General features: G+C 55.4%; 1 protein-coding gene across 1 annotated transcript in view; it reads right to left on the bottom strand.

Annotated features, from left to right (window-relative positions):
• Positions 1-24,427, bottom strand: part of CCDC33 (coiled-coil domain containing 33) — a 106,517-nt gene that overhangs the window by 63,376 nt on the left and 18,714 nt on the right. The window contains exons 4-6 of the mRNA XM_087428692.1: positions 18,105-18,268; positions 5,690-5,823; positions 1,744-1,853 (exon numbers count right to left, since the gene is read on the bottom strand). Of these exons, the coding sequence (XP_087284818.1) occupies positions 1,744-1,853; positions 5,690-5,823; positions 18,105-18,268 (408 nt within the window). The remainder of the gene's footprint in view (positions 1-1,743; positions 1,854-5,689; positions 5,824-18,104; positions 18,269-24,427) is intronic.

Genomic DNA, 24,427 nt, shown 5'->3' with positions numbered 1-24,427 from the left:
GTGTGGTTGCAACCAACGTAGCGGGGGAAGAAGCTGCTCTTCCGAACGACTGTTGCGTACAGTTGGGTCTTGGCAGTGGCTTCGTCGGCTTTCCCAGATGGGGTGGGCTGGGGACAGGGTGGCGGAAGAAGACACACAAGAAGGAGAGTGACTAGGGGGCAGACCTGGCCATAAATCCTGGCCTCTGCAGACAATCACTTGGCATTGCTCCACTGGGGCTCCGAGCTGATAATTAAAGCTCATGGTCCCTGCGAGCCCTTCCAAGGAGATCAATATAATAAATCTTCCCTTTTCTATTTGAATATTTCATCGCCCTCACAAGGACCACTGCCTGCCTGCTCTCTTTGTAAAGATGTGATAACAAGGCCTGGGTTGTAAGTGGACAGAGAACCGGGAGGCCTGGGTGATGCTCCTGGAATTACAGCTGAAGTGCCGTCTCCCAGGTGAGTTACTAACCTCTCTGGGCCCTCACTTCCCTGCCTGTCTATGGTGCCTCGTCCTAAGGCCCTGGGCTTGGGGTTCTCCTTGGGGCCTAGGGCAGGTAAAGCCCCCTGGGGCTGTGGTTGAGGAGTTGCAAGGAGAGAAGGTCAGTGCCAGGGCCTTGGAAGGGAGGAAGAAGGGGAACTAACCCCAAGTGAGCACCTACTGTGAGCCAGGCACCTTACTAGGGGCTTTGTGCCTGTCATTGCACGCGATCCTCCAAATGGCCACACTAGGAGGTGTATTGTCTTAATTTTGCTGATGAGGAATGGAGGCCTGGGGGGTTAAGTAGCTCCCTATGAATATACAGCTAGCAAGCAGCAGACCTGGGATGGGAACCCAGACAATCTAACTTCATATTGTTCTTTACTCTAAACCACTATCGAGGTCTGAATGCACATTGAAGGGGGGGAAATGATGCTTCTGCTCATCTCTGGCCCAGTGCCTGGCAAACAGTAGGGGCTTAATAAGTACTTGAGCAGTGAGAGAGGGAATTCTTCTTTCCACCAATCAGCACTGGGGAGAGGGGCGGGCCTGGGAGCTAGCCTGGGGGCGTTCAGGCCATGGACTGAGGGGCCCTGGGGCTTGCCACTCCAGGCTCATGCCCAGTTCCTGACTAGACAGGTGCATTCCAGGGACCACTGTATCTCCCACATACCCCAACTCTCTTGGGCCTTCCACCTGCCAAGGTAGCACGTCGAGGCAGCACAGAAAGAACTGGCTTGGGAGACAGCGTGACCTGGGCTCACCCTCAACTCTGCTGCTCTCTTGTTCTGTGATCTGGGATGAGAGGGTTCCTCTCTCTGAGTCCTAGTCTTATGTCTGCCAACTACAGTTCACCTTGAGGATTAGAGACCGTGTGTATAGCGTCTAGCCCAGGACCTGGAACATAGGAGGTACTCCATAAATGCCATATTGCTTTGATCTTTAGATACACTCCCACAGTTTCAACCTATATGAAATCAGAATACATTTTTAGTTGGGGTATTCATTTAATGTAGTAGATGTTCTATGCTAATTGGGCTGTTTTATGGAGATGAATTTGGAGAATTCCAAATTCTTATGGAAAATCATTCCTGTCTACCTGCCAGGCGCTGTGTTTCCTGAGCCCAACGTGGTCCTAGACTTGTCATACTGCAGGGTGGGCATGGGATGCCCTGGATGCTCTGAGGGAAGAGCTGGGGGCAGCAAGGTGGTTCCCACCTGCTTTCCCCCTACCTGTCCCAGGCCCCTGTGGGCCTGGAGCCCAGGGCTCAGACTCACCTTCACCAGCTCGAAGTGGTAGGGGTGGAAGACACGCAGGTACTTGATGGGGATTTGGTAAGACAACAGCTCCTCTTTCTTTTTGTTGTCCACCACCTTGAGGACTACATCTGGAGGCAGAAAAAATGAGCACCGGGTCAGGACCAGGCTTAGCTGACCACCTTCCCTCCCAGTGAGGTGAGAGAGATTGCTGAGAGGAGGGGAGCAGGTGCCACACTGAGGAATCAACATGCATGCACACGTGTGGAACACACACATGCACACTTCACAAGCACTGAGCCCCTGCACAGGGCAAGGCTCCATGCTAGGTGCTGTTAGGACCCAAAGACGCAATTCTCTCCTGTGGTCCAGAAACTCCCAGCCCAGAGATGGACACACACAGAACTGAGTCCAGTCCCGCATAGCAACAGACACGCATGTGCACGCACAGAGACACATGCAAGCATGGAGGACTAAGGCTCCTTTCAAGCACTAAGTCTCCTTCCTTTGGTCACAAACACTCTCACCAGCTCCTCAGGCAGTTAGGGGAGGGATTATCTCCCACATGTTGCAGATGGGGAAACTGAGGCTCGGTAAGTAAAGCGATCTGCTCAAGAAATCTTTCAATGCAAATATCAATAAAAGTTTACTCCAAGTAAATGAAAACTAATCTAAACACTAAGAACAATGCACCACTTAGAAAACTCCCTCCGAAGAGACTACATTTTGTCATAAAATGCATGAAATTTGGGATGAATTCTGAGAAGAACACCAGTGACCTGGAAATAATCATGGTGGTCCTACTTAGTGAGCACCTACTGTGTGCCAGGCATGGGGATGGCTGCTCCTGAGCCATTATTCCAACAAATCCCCACCACAATCCCTTAAGCAGGAAGCACCATCTCTGTTTTTAAAATGTGGACACTGGAGATCAGAGAGGTTATATAACTTGATCAACATCACACAGCTGGTAAATGGCTGATGGGAGAGGCTGGAGTTGATGACCCTTGAGGCATCTTCCCACTCTAAAAGTCTATGAGTTGAGGAAGAGGGGATGGGGAGGGAGGAAAGGAAAAGAAAGATGGAGGAGGGAGGGAGAACGAATGAGGGAGATGGAGGAGGGAGGGAGATAAAAGAGAGATCTAGAGAAGAATGGGAAAGGGAGGATTGGGCGGATGGGTGTACCTGAGGGAGACTCTTGGGTGGCCCCCCGCCCTCTACCTCTCTTCTTGAGACAAGGATATTTCAGCACCAGGGACAGCTGCCGGCTCTGCAGGCTTGGCAGACTGGGAGCCCAGGGCTTCTGGGTCACTTGGAGCTGGGTGGGTCATCTGGATGAGGGCGTGGAGGAGGAAGCCTAGGGCTTTGCTGATTACTCTTCCCTTCTTCCTCCTCCCCACAGCCACCCTGGATGCATAGAGTGGGAAAGACACTTGCCAAAATCCCTCAAGAGCTGGCCACAGGGGATCCATGCTCAAAGGAAAGAGGGGAAAATGGGCACCAAAAGGACTTGAGCCTGGCTTGAAGAAAGTAGAGTAAGGCAAGGGGTTTTAAGCCAGCAGATCTGGGTTCTAGTGCCAACCTACCAACTTGCTCTGTGACTTTTAGCCAGTCACTTAACCTCTCTGAGCTTCATGTTCCTGCTCTGCAAAATGTTAATACTTTAAAAAAGAAAATCCCTCTCCTAATATTGTTGTTGGGAGGGGAATGTTTTTCAAGCTATAAAATTCTAAGCAAATGCTCCTCGTAGCTGTCACTATTTCCCTCCTCATTAACCATCTGTAGCGCTCCATACACTCACCCAGCCCTGAGCAGACTGAAAAAACTCAGCTGGGGGATTCCGGTGCTCCCAGCCAAAGCTCCAACAGTAGCTGTGGAGGCTGTAGCCCCTCATGGTCACTACTCATGGGCCCTGAGTCCCCAGCTCTAGCTGGAATTTGCTGAGGCCGAATGAGGGGTGAGCGTCCTGCATTTCTCCCCCTACCCCCATCTCTGGAGCTCTGTGTGGGCAGCCAGCAAATGAACTGTAACTGGGGGGAATGGACAGCCATCCCTCGCTGGTCCTGTCTCCATGCTACAAACACGCTCCATCAGTTTCTTCTCTGGGCACTGTGCCCCTCCAGCCTCCCACCGCTCCCTTTGTGTGGCCACCAAGCCATTTCTGCTGCTGCCTGCTTTGGCCCTGACACAGGCTCTGCAACTCCCCTTTGCTTTTCATTAACACATCCTTGAGCTACCTCTCGCCCTTCCCCCACCTCTTGGCCTGGCCCCCATCTGCCCCACCCCCCACCACAGACATCACCACAGCAACCGGTTCCAACCAGGTTCCAACAAGCATCCAGCTACTTCAATCTGCAAAGGGGCGCCTGCCAATATTCCCCGCCCGCCCATGAGGCCTCCCCACCCCCCGTCCCTCCTGCAGTGAGTCCTGCTCCCCTCTCTGCTGCACAGATGGGCCCCAAGGCCACTGACTCAACACACCCTTTCCTGGAGTCACCCCAGATGTGTAGAGCTCAGCGCAGGATCCCAGCCCAGGTCCACTCCACACAACCTCTAACTTCCTGCCAGCCACAGAGATGCACGCGTGCGTGCGCACACACACACACACACACTACACCTGTGCATGCACACACACACGCAAGACACACAGACATGCATGCCTACAGACACAGTCACAAGCACGTTCTCATATACATGTGCTTGCGTGCATATGAACCAGCATGTGAACCAGAATGCCGACATTCACAAAGACATGCACACACAGATGCACACGTGCATTTGCATGAAATCCTAGGTCAATTTTTCCTGCTCTTTCACATTTTCTCAAATCATCCCAACAGCCACACCTCTCCCTTTACAGGCAGGAAAAAAACCCTCTGGCTTGACCCAGAGCTAGCTTCTTCCCCTTTCACTGATGTTCCTCCTTGTCCTTTTCCTCTCTCCCCTTCCACTGTCTTTAGCAGCTGGCTTTCTGCTCTTTGTGAGGTGGACAAGGAGTCCTGTGAGTCCCTGCTGAGATTTCAAGGGGAGAAGTAAAGCCTGTCCTCTGAGGGAAGGACCACCTGCAAGATGGGAGCCTGAGGTTTTTCTGACTAGATGAGTCCAGAGACATGGTGGGCACCTGTGGGTCTGCACCAACAGTGCTCCGTGCCAGGGCCCACAGCAGCCATGGCATCAGTCAGTCACTACTCCTGTGTGCCCAGCCCAAGCTCTGGCCCAAGCATGGAAGTCAGATAGGCCCCCAGTGTGCAAAACACAAATTTGCACATGTATGCATGCACACCGGCATCTTAAGTTGCCTGCAGTGTTTGCATTTGCCGAAACACGGGGCTAGAAAGGCTTCTGGGGGTGGAGGAGCGAGAACTATTCAGCAGTTTCTACGAGAGTGGACCCCAGCCCTCGGAAGCACAGACGCTACTGTCTGACAGTGGGCAGGGCTGGGGGAGGACAGGGCAGGATAAGGAGCCATTCTAGGGAAGCAGCTAGAACACCAGAGCTGCAGTGAGAGCACGTAAAGCTGAGTCCTAGGTCCTCAGCTTACTGATTACTTGAGCCTGAGCCAGTTATTTAAGTTCCCTGAACCTCAGTGTTCTCATCGGAGCCATGGGAGCAGCATTGCTCCTCCTGGGAGGGGGTGACTCCAGTGAGCGAGGCGTGGGGACATGCAGGAAGCTGTGATGTGCCATTTCCGTGGGAGACCGCGGTAATAACAACCATGAAAATAATAACAATGGTCATAAAAAAGATAAGCTTTCATTGTCTGGAAAATTCATTTATGTGGAGCAACTCATTTTTCGAGCAGACTGGGGAGATGAGGTGTGACAGTATTATGATTTTTTTTCTTTAAAGTGCTTTTAACTGAGCCCAAGGAGGCATTCAGGTGGCTTCCAGCTGAGTTGAGAGGGAGCCCGCCCCTGCCTCACACCCCCTCCCATGCACGCCAGCCCCACCCCGCCCCCTGCCTCACCTTCTCGCCCTGCATCCTCAGCTTGGATCTCCAGTTTGACTGTGTCCCCCCAGATGGGGGCTTTGGTGGGCTCCGAGGTCACAGATGTGACTGCCTTGGAGGTCTCGTTCTTCGCTTCCTCAGACGTGGTTTTCCTGCAGAGGGACGGGCAGGCTGAGTCCGAGGGAGGGTGTCCTGCCTGCCGCTCACCCCTCCCTGACTCTACTGTCTATAAATCTGAGCAGAGGGTGGACAGAGCACAAAGAGCTCCCTCCCAGGCAGAAACACTCATGTCATCCCGGGCCCAGGGGACGCCAGGCCTCTCTCCTCGACTGCCCTGCTGCCCGGGTGACCACACTGTCTCGCTGGCCACTGCTGAGGCCTTCACGTGGACTCAGGCACCAGAGGCCAAGGGGGTGGTGGGGGAGGAGGTAGACGCCTGGCCTGTCTGACCTCCTGCCTCCTGACAGGGCAGGGCTCCCCAGCAGGCGCCTGTGTGCACAGACTCCCCGTCCTGACCCTCTTCTCTAGGCTCTGTTTAGTGGGAGAAGCCTCTGGGCAGGGCGGCTGTGCGGTGCACACCTGGCTGGCCTCCCTTTTGACCTTCATTTCCCGAAGGTTCTGGCCCAGATAACCAAGGCTTGGCCTTGCTCCCCCAGCTCTGAACCCTTTCAATGGAGCACACACATGCTCCTGGCTTCTGCGGCAGCCACTGTGTGCAGGGCCCTGGGGTGGGCACCTGGAGCTGTGTATGGGGTGGGGCGGGGGTGGGAAGGGGTTTCTGGCCTTCGAGCACTCACAGGTCATGCAGGGCTAGGCTGTCCAAGGTGAGGCGGGGCTTGGGCCCTCTGCATCCCAGTGCATCCTACAGGTATCTGAGATAAGTGTCTCTGAGATCCTGAGCCATCAAACAGCTCAGGGAGAGAGTTAATACTTCTTCTGTGGAGGAGGTTGGGCTGTAAACAGTGCTGCTCCATTAACGGCAGCAATCTGGGTGGGGAATCATCTGGGGACCTGCAGCAGGGGAGCCACACCACCCACTCGGGAGGGGCAGGCACCTGCGCAAACAGTACCCCAGCGCGGAAAGCAGAGATGGAGCTCCACCAGCCTTGGCCTCAGCCCCAGAGGCCCCCAAACGGACTGTGGGGCAGGCAAGTTGCCCCAGAAGCTCTGCCAATCTGCGCTATGTGTTAGCAACACCACACTGTGGTCCTTCCCAGCCAGCTGGTTCCTCTCCTCTAGGAAGCCTTCTGGGACCCCCTGGCCCTCACTGCTCCCTCAGTCCTCTGGACTTGAGTGACACAGTGGCCTGGCTCCTTGCTGCACACTTGTCACAGCCCTACTCCTGTGGACAACCATTCTTGTGGGAGTCTCGTCTCCAAACTCCGGGGTCAACCGAGGACTCCCCTTCTGCTTTGACTGAGAGGCAGTGTGGCATGCTGATGACAACAGGGTCCCCGGAGTCAGGCCACCTGGGTTCCAAATCCCAGCTCTACACTTTACTAGCTGTGTGACTTTGTGCAAGGTACATCACCTTGCTGTGCCTTACTTCCCTTTGTCTGTGAAATGGGGGTGATAATGCAGGGTTGTAGTGGGCATGAAGTGAGTTAATATGTGTAAAGCACCTGACACACTGTTAAGCACCATGAAAGTGTTCATCATTAGCGTCATCATCATAATTTTAATTGCCCCTGGCCCAGTGTCTCCCCATCATGACCCCAACTCTGGGTCTGCCGCTGGGGTCTCTGGCTGCTGTGACCAAGGTGTGGAGCCCTAGAAAAAGCATAGGCTTCAGAGCCACACAGAACCAGGTTTTGAGCCCACGGTCATCTCGTAGCCAGGTCACCTCCCCTTTCTGAGCCTCAGTTGCCTCCTCCCTCCGAGGGTGGTTGGAAGGACTGGAAAGAAAGCGTGCAAAGCTCCTGGCACACAGAAGGCCCCAGTTCATGTTATTCCCTCATTTGTGACACAAAACAGCCTGGGTGTTTCTCAACGGGACCTGACTGAGGGCGGCATGAAGGGGAAAAAGGGAAGCACTGAGGGAGGGCTGAGATGAGAAGGGGTGCATCTCCCAGACTCAGTGCCCATCCACACACATCACCTCCCCATGCCTGGAAAGGGGGCCCTCTGGCCCAGGGGCATGTGGGAGGCTGCCAGGCTGGAGCCCAGAAGCCATCAAGGCTGGCTGGGCAGTCAAGCTTAGCCTGTCCCCCGCCCTCTGGGTCCCTTCCTCTGGGCTCTGTGACCTCTGCTGACTGAGGGATGCAGTCTGCGCTCCTGCTCCTGCCACTCTGGGCCCTGATTCTCCCCCTCGACAGCTGCCCCCACAGTCAGAGGCCTCAGAGCTCGCAGCAGCAGCCTCTCACCAGCTATCATTCCGCCTGCTCTGTCCACTCCCCACGCTGTGTTAGCCTCCACTCCTCCGTGAACTGTGCTGTACAAAGGACGAGGACGGAGGAGGATGACAGAGAGCAGCAGAAAGGTAGAAGCACCAGGGGAGGCAGTGTTCCAGGAAAGCGCATGAGGAGGAAGTCAGTCCTTCTACCCACACACATCAAATCTGCCTGCATGGGCACACAGTATTTTGTATCCCTGGGGGCTTTCCAGTGCATGGAGAAGACAGAACCCAGGGGGTGGGGGATGGACTTAGTCACAAGCAGTGCAGTGACAGAATTCAGGTTGGAACCCATGACCCATACTTGTCAGCCTGTCTTCCACCCTCCTGATGTGTTCAGCCTCTTGTCCCTTCCCCTTCTCTACCCAAGCTCCTGGAAGTCTGGCAGGAGGAATTCCAGGTGGAAAGAGATGGGAAGGACCATGGGCAAGGCCAAGGGAGCCTACCACGTGTGCTGACTTTGCACAGGCACAGAAAGAGTTAAGCAAGCATCTTTCCTCCCTTCCCTCAAACACACACCAAAGATCGTCAGGACTAGGTGAGTGGAGATGGAATAACTCAGGGAGGGGTGGGGCCCCAGGGGAAGGAGGGAGGCTTTTAGCAGGTGGAGGGAGGCTGTCAGGGTAATGGCTTTTCCTGGCACAGCTGACTCCTCCGGGCCTTGATGCTATTCTAGAAACTGGACAGCTAGCGGGGCCTCTGATTCCTCACAGAATTGGAGAAGGGGACCAGCTCACTCCCTGCTCCTGGTTCCTATTCTGTGCCCCCAGCTGGGCACATGGGAGGCTGAGTTCTAGGACCCCCAGGCCTGATGGAGCTCAGGTCTCCCAGTGCAGTCTCAGAGCCCAGGGGCAAGACTGATGTCCTCTCTTCCTGGCCCTAAAGCCTTGGCCTGGCTCTAGCATTCAGGGCCTGGGGAAGCTGCCTGCTGTCCCGGGACTCAGACTTAACCCAGTCATGTGTGTGCGTGGGGGGGGCAGCCACACCAGGATGACACTGGGGTTGGGTTCAGAGGCCCAGTGCAGCAGTCCTGGGTCCCAAGCTGCCAGGAAATGTAAACTCCCTCAACCCAGCCCACCCCTCAGGGTGCTGAGGGTCTGTGTGTGCTTGACAAAATCCAGCCAGGCGGCCCTGGGGCTCCCACCCCACCAGGGGGTGGGGGTCAGGTCCAAGCACAGCTGTGAGTGGGAGGGAAGAAGGACTTTGCTTTCCTTCTGAGGTCATAACTAAGGGAAATGGGTGGTCTGGTTCCCAGGGGCTGCAGCTGTGAGGGAGGTGAGCAGTGGAAAGCACAGGGCATTGATGGAGAGGGCGCAGGCTCCTGAGTCACTCCCCCCCGCCCCCCCCCGCCCCCGCCCCGCCTGTCCTCTGAATGCCCTCTAGGGCGCATACGTCAGGGGTGGAACCTGTGTGCCACTGTCTCTGCCTCCAGAAAGTCTCCCTTGAAAAGCCTCTCTCCTTTGATGCCCCTCCATCAGCACAAGCATGGAGCGTACATGCACGGGTGCACGTGCGTCTGCGCGCGCGCGCGCACACACACACACACACACACACACACACACAGGCTGCCTTAGAGAGGTTTGTATGCCACACTGTACCTGATCTCTGGACCTATCCCCCAGTCTGCTGGCCTTAAGCTGCCTCCGAGGTCTGTAACCTGCCCCGCCTTTCCTCTTGGTTTCCCATACTCCTCAAGGCATCAGAATATGAACAACTGTCAAGGTCTGGCCTTCTCTGGGGCAGGGCTTTGGAAGGCCAGGATGCAGGCCACCTGGCTTGTCCTGGGTGCCAATCCCAGGGCAGCCCCCAAGAGATGAGGGGGAAAGGGAGGGCCCCAATTTGGGTCGGTTCTGGTTGCTGGGGTCCTGGCTGGGCAGGCCCCTGAATTCTGAATGACCCTGGGGAAGGAGGTGGTTGGGCAGACTTAGAAGGATGGATGATGGGCAGAACTTTTAGGTCGAAGGGTGGTGGAACAAGAGGTCTTGTGACCTTTTGACCTGGTCTACCACAGCCCTGTTGCTCGCTCACCTAGGAAACAGGTTCAGATTAAGATTCCTCCAGGCCAGAGGCCGGGTGTGTCATGATTGGGCCTCATTCCATCCTGAGAAGGCAGGGCAATTTCCCTCTACCTGTACCCTCCATGCCAGCCTCTGAGCCAGGAGGCCAGCCTTTCTCATCCTCCAGAAGGCCAAGAAGCAGCCCGACTCCCACACCACAGGCCTACCTCCATCCCTGGGAGGCAGAGAAAAACCCAATGGCCGCTCCTTGACCCAGGAGCCCGGCCTTATGCCATAGGGACAGGATGGGAGAGTTGGCCTTGGCAGATGTTCACCTAGGTGGGGTGGTCAAAGGCTGGATTCTCGTGTTTCTGCCCCTGCCTGGGCTGGGATGGGGAGGGAAGGTTTCCTGGAGGAGGCATGGCTTGAGTAGATGGAGAGGAGAACCTTCCCAATTGGAGGACAGAGCCAGGAGCTGGCTCCTGGGCAGGTCCAGAGAGGGGCTGGCTGGCTGACCCAGGGTTGGTGGGTTGGGATAGTCAGAGAGGAGAGCGAGGCTTGTGGTCCTCTCCAACTTTGTTCTCTCTCCAGTCCCCTTCTCTCCATATGTAGCATCCTCTGAGGCCAGACAAGTAAGAGAGAAAACCCCTGGCCGGCATACCTCTGGCCTTGGCCGCACTTCCCTGGGATTGCTGGGCAAGAAGATGTGGCCAGGGGGATGGAAGGAGGAGCTGAGATGGAGGCAGCTGAAGGGAGGCAGCTCCCTTCTCTCCCCTCTCCCACTTCACCAGACAACAGCCTATCAAAAACACCCCCAACTCTGTGCTTGCCCCCTCCCCCAGCCCCCAGTGCAGCTGGTCCTTGTGGGTTTTGAGCTCTTGGGAGGCTGCCACTTAAAGCATGAGCAGGGCTGTTATTCTCAGCAAAGTGATGGGCTCTCATCCTGGGTTTCATTTATTAATTGGACCCTAATGAACCATCACTAATTGCCAATGGTACTACACCACTACAGGTGGGCCTCGATTTCAAGAATAACTGACTCTGGAGCAGGGGGGGTGTCTGCTGGAAGCCAGCCAGCTCCCCATCCACGTGGGCGTGGCTCCTGCCCGTGTGGGAGTGGGGACTGCTCTGGAAACAAGAAATGGCACATTCCAAGGAACTCTGAGATGAGCACTTTGGCAAAGGGGTGACAGACTATTGAAAAATCACATGGAGACAGAGGCAGCCTCTCCTCTCTGGCTCTGCTAGGTCAGCCCCCGGCCCGGACTGCTGGGACGCAGCTCCTCAGTACTGCCCTGGAAGCAGCTCTTGGGCTGGGAGGAGGGTTCAGATCCCCCCACCCCCAAAAAGAAGAGGGGATGACTCTCAGACACATATAGAGGATGTACAGCCATGGGGAAGTCCCTGGCCCCTGAGAGAAGAGGACAGTCAGCGAAGCTGGGTGAGGAGGTTGAGTCTGAGTGGGCTGATGGGTCAGGAGGGGAAGACAGTGAGGAGAGGCCCAGACCCCAGCTGAGCAGAGGTGTTTGGTTTGCATGTAAAAACTGGCTGATTTCACACAACAATCTGGATTTCTGGCTTCTCTTGAAAAATTGAGAGCACTGACAACCCAAGCCTGCATTCCTCCATGGCAGAAATCAGGGGGAGGTGACTGGGGCTGCTCCTCTAAATGAGCCACGTGCTCTTGAGTTTGCCACAGTTGCTTCTACTCTCTATTGCATCACACACACCTGGCCGACCTCAGCATTTATGAAATTGGCTTAGGCCCTGAGGGCACTGACTTTGCCATCCGTGGTGCCATTCCTTCTGGTGGAAGCTCACATTGGGTGTGTAGGGATGAGAGATGACAGAAATGGGGAGAGCACAAGGGCAGAAGGAGCTGAATTGGAACCCCAGCCCCAGCTCCCTGCCCACTTCCCTATCTTTGATAGACGCTAGACAGTGTGGCATCTGACCCTGAAGTCCAGCAGGGCCAGGCAAGGGCAGAGGGAAGCCAGACAAAGCCTGGAGGGGGCACCAAGCCTCCTGGCAGCTCATGATGTCCAGGGAGGGAGGACGAGCCCTGTCAGCAGCCTTGCCCATGCTCAGAAATAAGCAGGCCAGACAGCCTGTGCATAATGCAGTGAGGACGCCAGGCAGGCCCCCACTGGCCTCCTCACTGCCCCATCTCCCCGTTAACACTTGCTTCTCTCGGTAAGCACTGCCCTCTTGGGCTGCTCTTCCAGGATTCCCACACCCATGGGGGAGAGCCCACACTTTTTGGGTCTGAATAAGTGTTTCAGGCATGAGAAGACCTCAGGGGCCTCGGGCGACAGTGATGGGGTAACATCTGGAAAGAATCCTTGTGACTTCAGTCTGGCTGGGACTCTCAGGCCAACCCTCCTTTTAACCACTGACGCCAGCTGTGTTTACAGCTCTGGGATACAGGGACTTTCTCACTGAACAAAAATCCTGATGCTCGGAGCCTCAAGGGACTGACATCATTTGGAGCAGGTGTGGGTAGGTCAGGCCACACCCTAGGCTGGGGGCCTCCAGGGGAGATAAGACCCCAGATGCCCAGGCCCTACCCAGGGCCTCCTCCCCACTGCGTACCTTTTCTCACAGGCATCCTGCAGGGAGGGAAGGAGCCTTGACCTCTGTCAGACAGGGACAGCCATCTTCATCTGCTCCACCCACCTCTGGCCAGCCATGTAACCTCAGACAAGCCCCTGCACTGCCCTTGGCCCTGGCCTCCTTGGCTATCACATGGGGCTAATGAAACTGGCCTCCCAGGGCTGCTGAGTGAGCTCTGAGTGAGCTCAGTGTAGGACATCGGCAGTGGGGCTGCTCTGTTCCTGGTACTGTCCCCTGATCAGTGTCACTGCCACTGTGAGTATTATTGTTATTTTTGCTGAGCCCAACCCTCTGGCTGCTGAGACAAGCCTAGAGGTCACCTGTGAGTCATGCCGGGCCTCCACCCACTCCACCCAAATCCCTGCCCTCTGGGGCCCTGGGCCAAGGCCCATAGCCAGATCCCGGGAGGGGTCTTCAGACTGGCCACTGGGTCTCCTCTGTAAGTCTGGCTTAGGCCCTGATGCCAACGGTCTCCTTTCAAGAGGGGCAACTGCTGTGTAAAGAGCAAGGCAGGGATGAGTGGGAAGAACTTCCGGGTTTCGGAATCCTGGATCCTGGCTTGAGTACTAGTTCTGTGACTCTGGACAGTCACAGAAATGCTGAGCCTCAGCGACCTCACGTGTAGAATGGGGACGATGTTTTACCTAGCTCACACGACCAAGTGATGACTCAATTATGTGAAGCGTGTGCACACACACACTCCTAGCATGTTTGCCAGGTATGTGGCAGGCATTTGATAAATATAACCTTCTTGAACCTTCCTCTCTTCTCAGGACCTTAGACAATTGTCTTACTTTCAATACCTTCTTCGGTCAGTTACCAGCGTCAGGGGTCAGTCTGTGGCCAGGGTTGGGGCTCAGTCTGTGACTAGGGTTCAGTGTACAACCAGAGTCAGGGCTCAGTGTGTGACTAGGGCTCAGTCTATGACCAGGGTCAGGCCTCAGTGTGTGATTAGGGCTCAATCTATGACCAGGGTGAGGGCTCAGTGTGTGACCAGGGTCAGTCTCAGTCTGGGCCCAGGGTCAGGGCTCTCAGTCTTATCCAAGAAAACCAAAGATCCTCTGAGTATGACTTTCTGGCCCTGATCTGTGCCCTACCCCACCCACCTGGGCCTGGGCCAAGCTGGCCCCATGTGCACAGAGGAAGCAGCCCTCCCCCTCCCAGCACTGGCTCTGTCCCTGCTCACTAGCTCTGGGCAGCAGGCAGTGAGAGAAGCAGCTGCCAACTGACAGCCCAGCCATCCAGCCTTTGGCCCAGGGTTGGAACCCCACAAGCCATCTCCTGGCTGGCCCTTCCCCACACCCTGCCTGCTGGGCCACCCCCACCTCACTAGGCCACTGCTTCCTGGTCCCTGCTGTGCTCTGACTGGCAGGTCTGTCTGTGCCAGTCACCTGGGAGGCAGGCGCTGCTCAGGCCCCAGGGCCTTGAGCCCGGCCCAGACCAGTCAGGGGAGACCCTGGGCCTCAGCACTGGCCCAGCAGACCTGGGCGTGGAATCTGTCTTGAGCTGTACAGCTGGGGCTCTTGTTGCCTGTAAAGAACTGAGACTGTTTCCTAGGCCAGAGCACAAACCATCCCAGCAAGCCTGGAACAGCATGGAGGCCAAACCTTATATCCTGGCCATGGGAAGACCGAGACTCAGAGAGGGGCAGGGACTGGCTTGAGGTCACACAGGGAGTCAGGGACAGTGGGCCCGACTCTGGGTTTTCCCGGTCCCCTTCTGGCTTCTCTCCACGGCCCTGTGGCTTTCTTCTGACAGGTCTCATGTGCCCACCGTGAGCACTGCTAAGGATACCCCTCACCCCCGTAACACGCTTTAGACCCGTCAGCGTCTCCCGCTGACCGGCGCCACCATCTCTACAGCCCTTTGAGGCAGGTTCCCAGGTGATGGATTCAGGCATCGAGAGGTGAAGTAACTTTCCCAAAGTCACAGAGCAGGCTAGAAACAGGGCCAGATTCATTCATTCATCTGTTGATTCATTCATTCAACAACTATTGACAGCTTCCTACGTTCCAGATACTGTGTGAATAGTAGGGCTAGAATGGTGAGCAAAACAGACCTGGTGGCTGCTTATGGAACTAGTGGGGCACAATGCGGGGAGGCACTGACGAAGAATAAGCCACTAAGCACAGAAAACATGTGAGACTGCAGCTGCAACACTGGAAGAGGGCATAGTCCCATGGAGGCATGTAAGGGGAAGAATTTGTCCTGGTTGGGGAAGTCAGGGAGGGCTTCCTTGAGGAGGTGATAACTGAGCTGAGATCCAAAGAGGGGAGGGGAAGGGAGAATGTTCTCAGGGAGGGAGGGTGCAAAGGCCTGGGGTGGGAGGGAACAGGGTCTGCTCAGAGAACTGAGAGATGTCCAGTATGGCTGGAGGAAAGAGAGGGAGGTGGGGGGTCATGTTGCTAGAGAGCTGGAGGGGCTGGCAAAGACCCAACCATGCTGGGCCTGGAATCCTCCTTACCCTGGGAGCAATGAGAAGCCATTAGAGGGTTCAAAGAATGGGTTCCTTTGGTACTGTGGTACCACAGTATCAAATGGTAACCTGCCTTTGAAGAGGATTTGAAGAGGGGCAAAATCAGATGTACCAAGAGCAGAATAGTGCAGTAGCCTGAGGTGGTAAAGCCGGCAGAGAGACGCCACCAAATTCAAGATAGGAGAGAAACTGACATGACTTGGTGACGGATTGGAATGGGGTGAGGGGGAGGATGTGATTACTGGTGCCGCGATGGGGATGGGATCAGGTGGAGAGAGAGTATAGAGAAAGAAGAGTGACTTAGGCTCGAAACCTGGGACAGGACAACATTTAATGCCATGTAGAAGAGATAAAGAGGTGTACAGAGAGGAAAATAAGAGGGCGGAGCACCTTGGAAGCCAAAAAAAGAAAGGGCATGAATGGTCTCAGGAGGGGCTAATGCCACTGAGAGATCATGGAAGATGAGATGCCCACTGGATGTAGCCAGGCATGGCGATCACTGGTGACCGTAGAGAAAGCTATTTTAGTGGAGAAGTGGGGTCAGATCGGAAGGAGGTCAATGGTTCAGATGGAAAGAGGCAGAACTACAAGAGGAGCCAAGCAGACCTGCTGGTCTGGGATTGTCACCACTGGAGCACACGTCCTATCACTAGATTGGCTCAAGGCTAGAGACTGCATAGGGGTAAAGTGGCCACGCCCCAAACTAGGGAGGCCCCATCTCTGGACCTGAACCTTCTTCAGCTCCCCATTAGTGGCTTGAATGAGGTGAATGGCTTTGGGGCACTCTCAGGCTGATGCTTCACCCCCACCCCCCCACCCCCCACCACCTGGGCCTGCCTGCTGGGATGCAGCAAACTTAGAGACCAGGGCAGAACTAGGCAGACACAGGAATCCCCAGGACCCCACTCCCAGTCTGAGGTGAGACACTTGGGATGGCAGAGAGCAGGAAACCAAACCAGGAGACCAAGCTGAGGGTAAAGAAAACAGGGGCAACAAAAAGATGAGAAAAAATGTTTTGAAGGAATAGGAAGTTATACATATATATTTAATATATACTTATTATTTAATATATATTAAATACATATAATGTATATATTTTAAGCACTGAAATACTCATCATGAAAAAAATGAAAACTTGAGTGGACTTCTTATGCCTATTGGACGCTTTGTTACCGGGTACTGTATTTGGAATCAGATATATGGGGGCCATCCTATTCTTTCCAGGGTTTATGGCTTCTGAGGGTCTTGGTCCTCCCTCTAGGGTTCCTGCCTGGGGCTGGGGGCTCGCACTGAAAGCTGGGTCCTGACAGCTGGGCCCTCGTTTTCAGAAGCCCGCCCTTCAGCTTTTATTTGCATCTCATTAGCACCCTCGCGCGCTGGTGGCAGCTCCGCCTGGAGCCCTGGAACTGCAGGCTGCAGGCTGGCCCAGGCTCTGCTCCCTGCCCCCTCCCCGGGTGGAGATGGATGCAGCGATGCGCTCCCCCACAATCCCCCCAACACACACCCTTCACCCAGCCTCGGCCCGCTTGGCTCCCACTGCGCGTCCCCATGGCAACCGGGTGATGGCGCAGGTCGCGATGCCTGCTGAGGAGCAACGCGGCCGCCCAGCTCCCCGCCCCGCCGCCCAGGCTGGATTGGTGATAGGCAGGGCCTCAATCTCCCCAGATGATCGGCGATAATTGGTTTATGGAAATAGCTGAGGGGAGAAGGCGAGCTCCCTGCCAAGCCTGCTTTCTGCCACCTGTCCTTCCTCACCACTGAATGGAGTTGGGGGAGGGGCGGGCCGGGCTGGGCGGGTGGAAATGGGGCTTTTGAGACAAGCAAGTGTTTCACCTGTTGGTCGCCAGCACACCGTCTATCCCCCTTTCACTGTGTGGGAGTGAGAGGGTTGTTGTCATAGCAACTGGGTGTTTGTGTCAGTCACTCCTTGACCTCTAAGTCTGTGCTCAGGCCTACAATGGATGCACTGATGGGGAAATGGAGGAGTTCTGGGATCTATCCTCAGGAGCCCCAATTTGGGGAATAGAGGAGCAGCACATAACTTTACATAAACTATGTCAGACCAGTGTGGCCACTGCTATCGGGCTCCAGGAGAGAGAGCTCAAGTCTGGTGGCTGCCTGGAGGAGGAGGCATCGTGAACAAGTCTTGGAAGGTGGGATTTCAGCAGGTGTTGGGGAGAAAGCTGGGGCAGGAACTCCTCAAAAGGAGATGTGGGCAAAAGCCTGTAGGCGAGCACTGAATGATGCTAGTGTTGGTGGAGGAGGGGAGGTGTGGGGTACCTTGGGGGAGGCCCTGGTGGCTCACAATGTGGCTCCCAACCTAAGGGATGACAAGCCTGTGGGAGGAGCTTACTGCACAGTGCTTTATAATCAAGACTGAGGGGATGTCCAACATCCATATAGAAGCTGGCTGTATGGAGACTCTGTTGCCCTCGATGCCCTTCCAGGAGACGTGAGGCCTGTGAGGTGGGCAGCAGACATGGCACAGCAGGCTTCGCTCAGATATCGGCTGTGAGAAATGTGTACCCTGACTGCACTGGGCTGGAGAGGTGTGGGGGGGCGCACATGGTACATTAAAGGACCAGAACTAGGGAAGCCCCCACAGTGACTGGAGAAGTGGTGGGGGTCCAGGAGGAGGATGGTCATGCGGACCCCACCCCAGGGTTGGGTGTGGTGGGATAGGGCACCCAGAGGCTGGGAGAGGCAGCCCCCAGGTCTTCTTCCTTTGACCACCACCTCCTACTGAGCCTAGCCCAGGCCTCTGCATCCAGGGGCCCTGGCCCCGCTGAGGTCGAGTTGTAGCTAAGCCCTGCCCAGCGGGCTGTGGGATAAAGGAGTGGCTCTTCCTTCCTTGGTGAGTAGCTTCCCACGCAGCAGGGAAGATGCCAGGCCTCACATTTGCAAAGCTCACAGCCCCACACCATCCCCAGCCCCCACTCTCAGCCAGCTACTTACACTACCACATAGGGCCACGGCTCGGAGCCATCCTTGCAGGCAGGTAGGTTGGTGGCCCCGTGGAGAGTGACCATGATGGTCTCCTTATTAGAGGGAGACAGGTGGCCAATGACAGATTCCACACTCTGGGAGGTGTTCAGGGGGTCCTCTGGGCCCTCGACAACCTGTGGAGACAGCCAGGGCTGAGTGGCCTCTTCCCATCTGGTCACCTCCATTTACTGCCCACCTTTAACACTAGCCCCTCACGGCTCCCCTCCAAGCAGCTCTCCCTCCGTCATCCCCCAACCCACTCAGGAACTACAGGGGCAGTCGCCTTGGACCCCATTTTCTCCTTCTCTGTCCCACATTCTACATCTCTCTCAGTCCCTCTTGCCTCTCCCCCAGTCCTGGATCCATCACCTCCTGCAGATGAGACAGGCCACCTCACCTTTCAAGTCCAGTCCCACCCGAAGCCTTTGCCTTTGCAGGTACCCTTGCCTGTAATTCCTAAATCCCACCCGCTTTTGAGGTCCTAGCAGTTGGCCTTCTTCAGTCTTTCCTGTAACCTCACCGCAGTGCACCTGTCACCTCAGGTCCCTTCTGTGCACCCCACTTTACAGTTTACAAAGCTTATCCACATCCATAGAGTCACCCAACACATTAATGGAGATGAATAAACATGTCTGTCCCACATGCCTCATCCATCTTCTACCCAGAAAACCCTGCAGACCAGGAAGGAGGAGAAGTGGCTGCTGCACATGGTTCTAGGTATTTTCGCTGTAGGCATCTTTGCCCCAAACATTTTCATGGCAAACAAAAGATAAAATAACTGGTTGACAGTTTGGTTTCAACTACTTCCCCATTGATGCAGTAGTCCCTTTTTTTTTGGTGAGGAAGATCAGCCCTGAGCTAACATCCATGCCAATCTTCCTCCATTTTAATTTTATATGTAAGACGCCTCCACAACTTGGCTTGACAAGCGGTGTGTACGTCCACGCCAGGGATCTGAACCCACAAACCCTGGGCTGCTGAAGCAGAGCGTGCAAGCTTAACCACTATGCCACAGGGCTGGCCTCCAGTCCCATTTTTATAATATACAAATCTTAACTCCACATTTCCCATAGAACTTCGGAACATCTATTGATGACCTTGTGACAATATGCCAAGAACAACAACAGTATAGAAGGCTTTTCACAGCGCAGTACAGAGCTCAGTTACAAACATGCATCCGATATTTGGACATTGACACCTCTCGTAATGAAGGAAGACATTTTAGCAAAAAATAAAAAATGTCACTTAGAAGACAAGTGCTTAGGGACACTCCACAAAATAAAATGTTATTTGTGCAGTACTGCCATGAAGCTACACAGAGGTGGCCTCAAAGGGTTGGGAGAACCTGCACAGGTGGAGCTGGAGGACAAGCTGGAAAGCAGAACACTGGAGGCGGCAGCAGAATGGGAAGGGGAGGGAGTTTCCGAGGCCCGGGGCAGGCTCAGGTTGACTCTGGAGGCAGTGGGGAGTCAGGGAGGCTGGCAGAGACGCTCATTTGTGGTGAGTCAACACCGCGGGGTGGGGCGGGGTATGGACATGCTGCGGCTCCGGGTGGCCTGGTCCTCCCTCTGTGCTGGCTGGCTGATTCTCACTCCCAGGGCCTGGACTTGACACAGTTGACCCAAATGAACCCTTGCTGGGCCTCACGTGGCAGGAGGCCACCCTACCCTTTGTCCTGCTGATTAATAGGCACCAGCTGATGTGACGAGCCACAGAGGGGCCCTGCTGGCCCTGGGAGAGGAGAAATGGACCTCCTCAGGTTGGAGATGGGACCCTGAGGAGGTCACTAGGGGCCGACCCGCTCATCTGGAAAGCTCAGCCTGTCCGACCCTGCCCTGCATTCCAGGGCAGGCCCTGGGGGCAAGGGGGAGTCCTCAGGGTGAGAAGGGTCCATGGAGCCCACCGAGAATGATGTCTTGTTACACAGAAAGGAGACCGAGGTCCAGAGAGCGGTGTGGCCCCGGCAGGCTGGGTCCCCTGGCTCAGTCTTGATGAGCACTGAGTGTCAGGAGAGCTGAGTTTAAACCAGCTCTGCCTCTCACCACAGCCTGGAACCCGCCCTGCTTCCTGTGTGAGGGCCCAGGTTCCCCACACAGTCTCCTCCCACCTTGAGCCTGGGGGTCCTGGGCACAGTGGCTCTTGGCAGGCTCCAGACAGAGGGAAAGGGAAAGGCCTGAGGACTTTTATGACTGTAACATCATTCAGTTCTCACAATAGTGGTGTGGGGTGATCGTGAATATGAGCCCCACCTATGCCAAGCCGTCAGCAGGTCCTGCCAGACCTACCTTCAAGCCATGCCTCGATCTGACCGCTTCTCACCATCTCCACTCCCAGCACCGGTCCAAGACATGGGATTTCCACACTCATGTCCTAATCGCTTTCTTGTTTCCTTCTGGTCCTACTCACCCTGCCCCATCTCATAGAGTGGCCAGAGGGAGCCTTCACAATTTTCAGACTTGATCATTCCTCTGCTCAATACCTGCAGTAGCTCTGCATCACTCAGAGCCTCACAATGTGTAGGGACCTACATGCTCTGGCCTCACATCATCTGGGGCCCCTTGCCCCCTCGCTCCAGCCATGCTGGCCTCCTAGACGTTTCTCTGCCCCGCAGACTTTGCCCTGCTGTCCCCTCTGCCTGGACTGCTCTTCCCCTACATGTCCTGCCCTGTGGCTTGCTCCCTCACTTCCTGCAGGTCTGACATTATCAGAAAGGCCTTGGTACAGGCTGTGGTCCTGGCCTAACAAGATGACTAATTAGGAGGTGAGAAGCCCCCTCCCCAGCCCCAGAAGTGCCAGACCTACAGACAAACCCTCCCCTTCCTCTGAGTGAGGAGCGTCCCCCTCAGGACCCAGCATGGCCTGTCAGCATCTGCAGAGATGTTGAGAATTACCCCCCACCCCCAACCCACCATTCCCTGTCAGGCCAGCGGGGACGGGGAAGGAGGTCAGTCCTCAGAAGGAACCTCTGCCAGGTGGAAGGGGAAAGGGGGTGAAGCAGCCACAGAGCCACCCCCTCCCCTCATAGGTCAGAGATGCTGCCTGCCCATGTTCCACCCTCACTGCACACCCCATAACCCACCCTACTCCCCAGCAGGTTTGGTCTCCAGGTTTAGTAGAATGGGAACAAGACTAGCAGCCTGGGGGGTGAAGAGACCCAGATTTCAGCCCAGTTCTGTCCTCAACTCGCTGTGTGACCTCTCTGAGCCTTAACTTTCCTGCCTAGTCAATGGGGAGATCTGGAGTGATTTGTAATTTAGTTGTCCCAATAACCGACCTAAGCTTCCTGCAATGAAGCCAGGAGAGGCGACTAATGTTCCTCCCACCCCCGGATTCTCAGAAGCAGCCTAAGATGGTAGCCCCAGCCGCCTTGTGGCTGTGAGGGCACAGTGCCTGTCATGAGCCCCCTAGGACCCCAGAAGTGAGGGCCTAGCAGCACGGCCATTGCCCAAGAGCTCTCACTGACTGCCTGGCAGCCCTGGAGCCCAAGCAGTCATTTTGCAGACAGGCCATGAGTTGTTCCCCCTCTATGTCCTCCATGTCCTCTACGCCCTCTGTGCCTCCCCCCTCTGGGACAACCTTCTGGGAAATAAAGCTTGCAGGGGGTTTGGCGAGAATTGCTCATGCTTCACTTCTGGGCATGAGGCCAGCTGCCAGGCTGCCGCCTCCTGGTGAGGCCTGCAGGCATGTGCCTGCTGGGCAGGCTGGGCCCAGGGCCAGGGAGGCCTAGGGCCAAGTGAGAGGCCTGGAGGGGGACGATGGGCCAACCTTTCTGCCTTCCCCTCTTTCCTGCCTACGTCTGGATGGGAATCTGCTGGCCTCCCTCAGAGATGTCCCTGCATCAGGACCAATGTCCTCCCCTCCCAACCCCTACCCTCCTGGGCCTGCATTGGAGCATTTATCAGGGAATAGAAAATGCACAGGCTGGGTTACATGTGCGGGAGTGAACTGCAGGTGGTGGTGAAACCCCCCTAAATCTCCGGTTCCATAGACCCATCTGTGGGGGTGAGAGGAGCCCAGGGGAGGGAATCCACTTCCCCTGAACGTCTCCTGGAGGCCAGGAGCAGAGCTGGGCACTTACTCACCCTTAGCCCACCCAACAGTGCTAGGGTGCAGAAATTGGTGGGCAATATTTCCAGACAGGGGTTTGGCCGGAGTACCTGCCCAAGACTACACAGTGAGTAGCCGGCAGGGCCGGGCTGTGAGTCCTGATGCCCACTTGATTCCAAGGCCCAGACTCTCAGCTGCTCCACCAGGGCTGGCACTGGGCAGGCGCAGAAGTTTCACGTTCTAATGCCTCACCTTCCAGACAGTCTGCTTTGCCCTCAATAAGCCAGGATTTGCCAGGTGTCCCAAGGGACTGGGACTGCCTATCACTCAGGGCATTTTGGGATGTCTGTGGTGGGGGGAGGGGACAAGAGTGGGGGTAGGAAGATTGGACAGCAGTGAAGGAGTTAATGGCGCATTCGATTCAGCTCCCAGCGCAGGGGCTTAAATTGGTTCTGGTGGGGAGAGGGATGGAAGGAGACAAGACTCCTCTACCCCTCCAGACCCCTCTCCCTTGCCACCCCTCTGCCCCCAGCAATCTAGGAGGCCACGGGAAGCAAGGAAGCCCAGTTTCACCCTCCAGGAGGGCATTGAGTCTGACAGCCAGGGGCCAGAGGAGGGGGCACTGGGCTGGAAGGCAGGGGTCTGGCTGCCCGTGATCAGTCATTTGGGCAAATTATTAGACTCTAGGGGCCTCAGTTTCCTCAGCTGTATCACAAGAGTTTTGAGTTAAAAACGGTCCCTCATGTTTCTTCTAGTTTCCGCACGCCTGGGAGTTATGAAGGCCATAGTGAGGCCCTTTATAGGTGAGCAAACAGGCTCAGGGCCATGAAAGCCTTTGCACCAAGGCACACAGCTTAGTGTGTGTGTGTGGGGGGGTAGAGCTGTAAGTGGGACCAGGTCTGTCGGCCTCCACTTCCTGCTGCCTCTGCTCTGCTCTAACCTGCATTCCTTGGCTGTGAGGTGCTTTCTCTGAGCCACAATATATTTGCCCTCGGGCTCATGACCCGAATGCACCGGCACTGGCACTCGTTGGTACTAGCAATAGGAGCTGTGGTGTTTGGAGCAGGAGAGGCTTTTCAAAAGATGACACAGAAGTCAGAAGTCATAAAGAAAAGGATTACTTTAATTAAATAAAAATCCATACCAATTTCTATAATAGTCCCAAATTCACCACAATACAAAGAGATGACAAATAGGAGAAAATCTTTGAAATCTATATAAAAGGATTAATATCCCTAATACACAAAGAGCACTGCAATCTATAAACATCACCACAATAAAAAGACACGAATGGAAGAGTCACAAAAGAAGAAATACGAATATGCGATACTATATACACATTCTGAACATCCATATAGGGGATTCTACCCAGCCACTGAAAACGTTTCCAAAGCTATGAATCAAATAAAACAGATCTGGATCCTCCTCAGGGCCCCCATGCACACTCCCTGGGTCCCCAAATCCCGCTCAGGTAGGCAGGTGGGAGTGAGCTTCAGGAACCAGCTGGCAGCTTAGGACACCAAGGTCACGCCAGCCTGGTGCCTGGTCCTGAGTGTGTGACAGACATTCCAGAAGGAGGCTTAAAGGGGGAGGGTGGAGTCAAGGGGAGGAGCCAGCTGTGGGTAGAGAGCACCAGGCGCCAGAGACACCAAAGTCAAGGGTAATAGTGGAAGCCACACCGGGGCCTGGGCATTGTAGCTACTTGGGTTCTTTAACCTGACAGTGTAACTGTCAAGAGGGTGTTCCCTAGTTAGCAGGTACCGGCGTGCCTTTGGTCTTAGCTCTTTCCCCCATCCCTGTTGGTAAGCAGCACAGTCGAAGGCACGGGCCCAGCCTTGTCAGTTAGCAGAAGGTAAGGGAGCCCTGGCGTTGAACTGTTTGCATTTCACTGCCCTGAGATTCTAATCCCCTCCTGGCAGGGTCGTGCTGCTCTGCCACAGCTCTTTATTAAGCACCTACTATGTGCACTGTTCTGGCGCTGGGGATACAGCAGTGATCAAAACAGACAAGAATCCCTTCTTTCCAGGAGTTGGAGCGTCTGTGGCCCAGGGCAGGGGCCGGGCCAGGGCTGGGAGAGTGTGGGACGGTGGGGCATCGGCACTGCCAAGGCAGCAGCCTGGGATGCTCCTGGAAGATCTTGGAGGGTGTTGGTGAGCCATCTCAGGGGGCTTTCTGAGCCTCTGTGACCCCAGCAACAAGAAGGCACAAACTCCCAGGCTGTGTATGGGGGTGCCACACCCAGTTCA

Source organism: Ceratotherium simum, chromosome 3 (assembly GCF_057802395.1).
Source record: "Ceratotherium simum simum isolate JZ-2026a chromosome 3, ASM5780239v1, whole genome shotgun sequence".
Lineage (NCBI taxonomy): Eukaryota > Metazoa > Chordata > Mammalia > Perissodactyla > Rhinocerotidae > Ceratotherium > Ceratotherium simum.
Note: the sequence above shows the minus strand (reverse complement) of the source record. Positions and strands in the feature narration are given on the sequence as shown.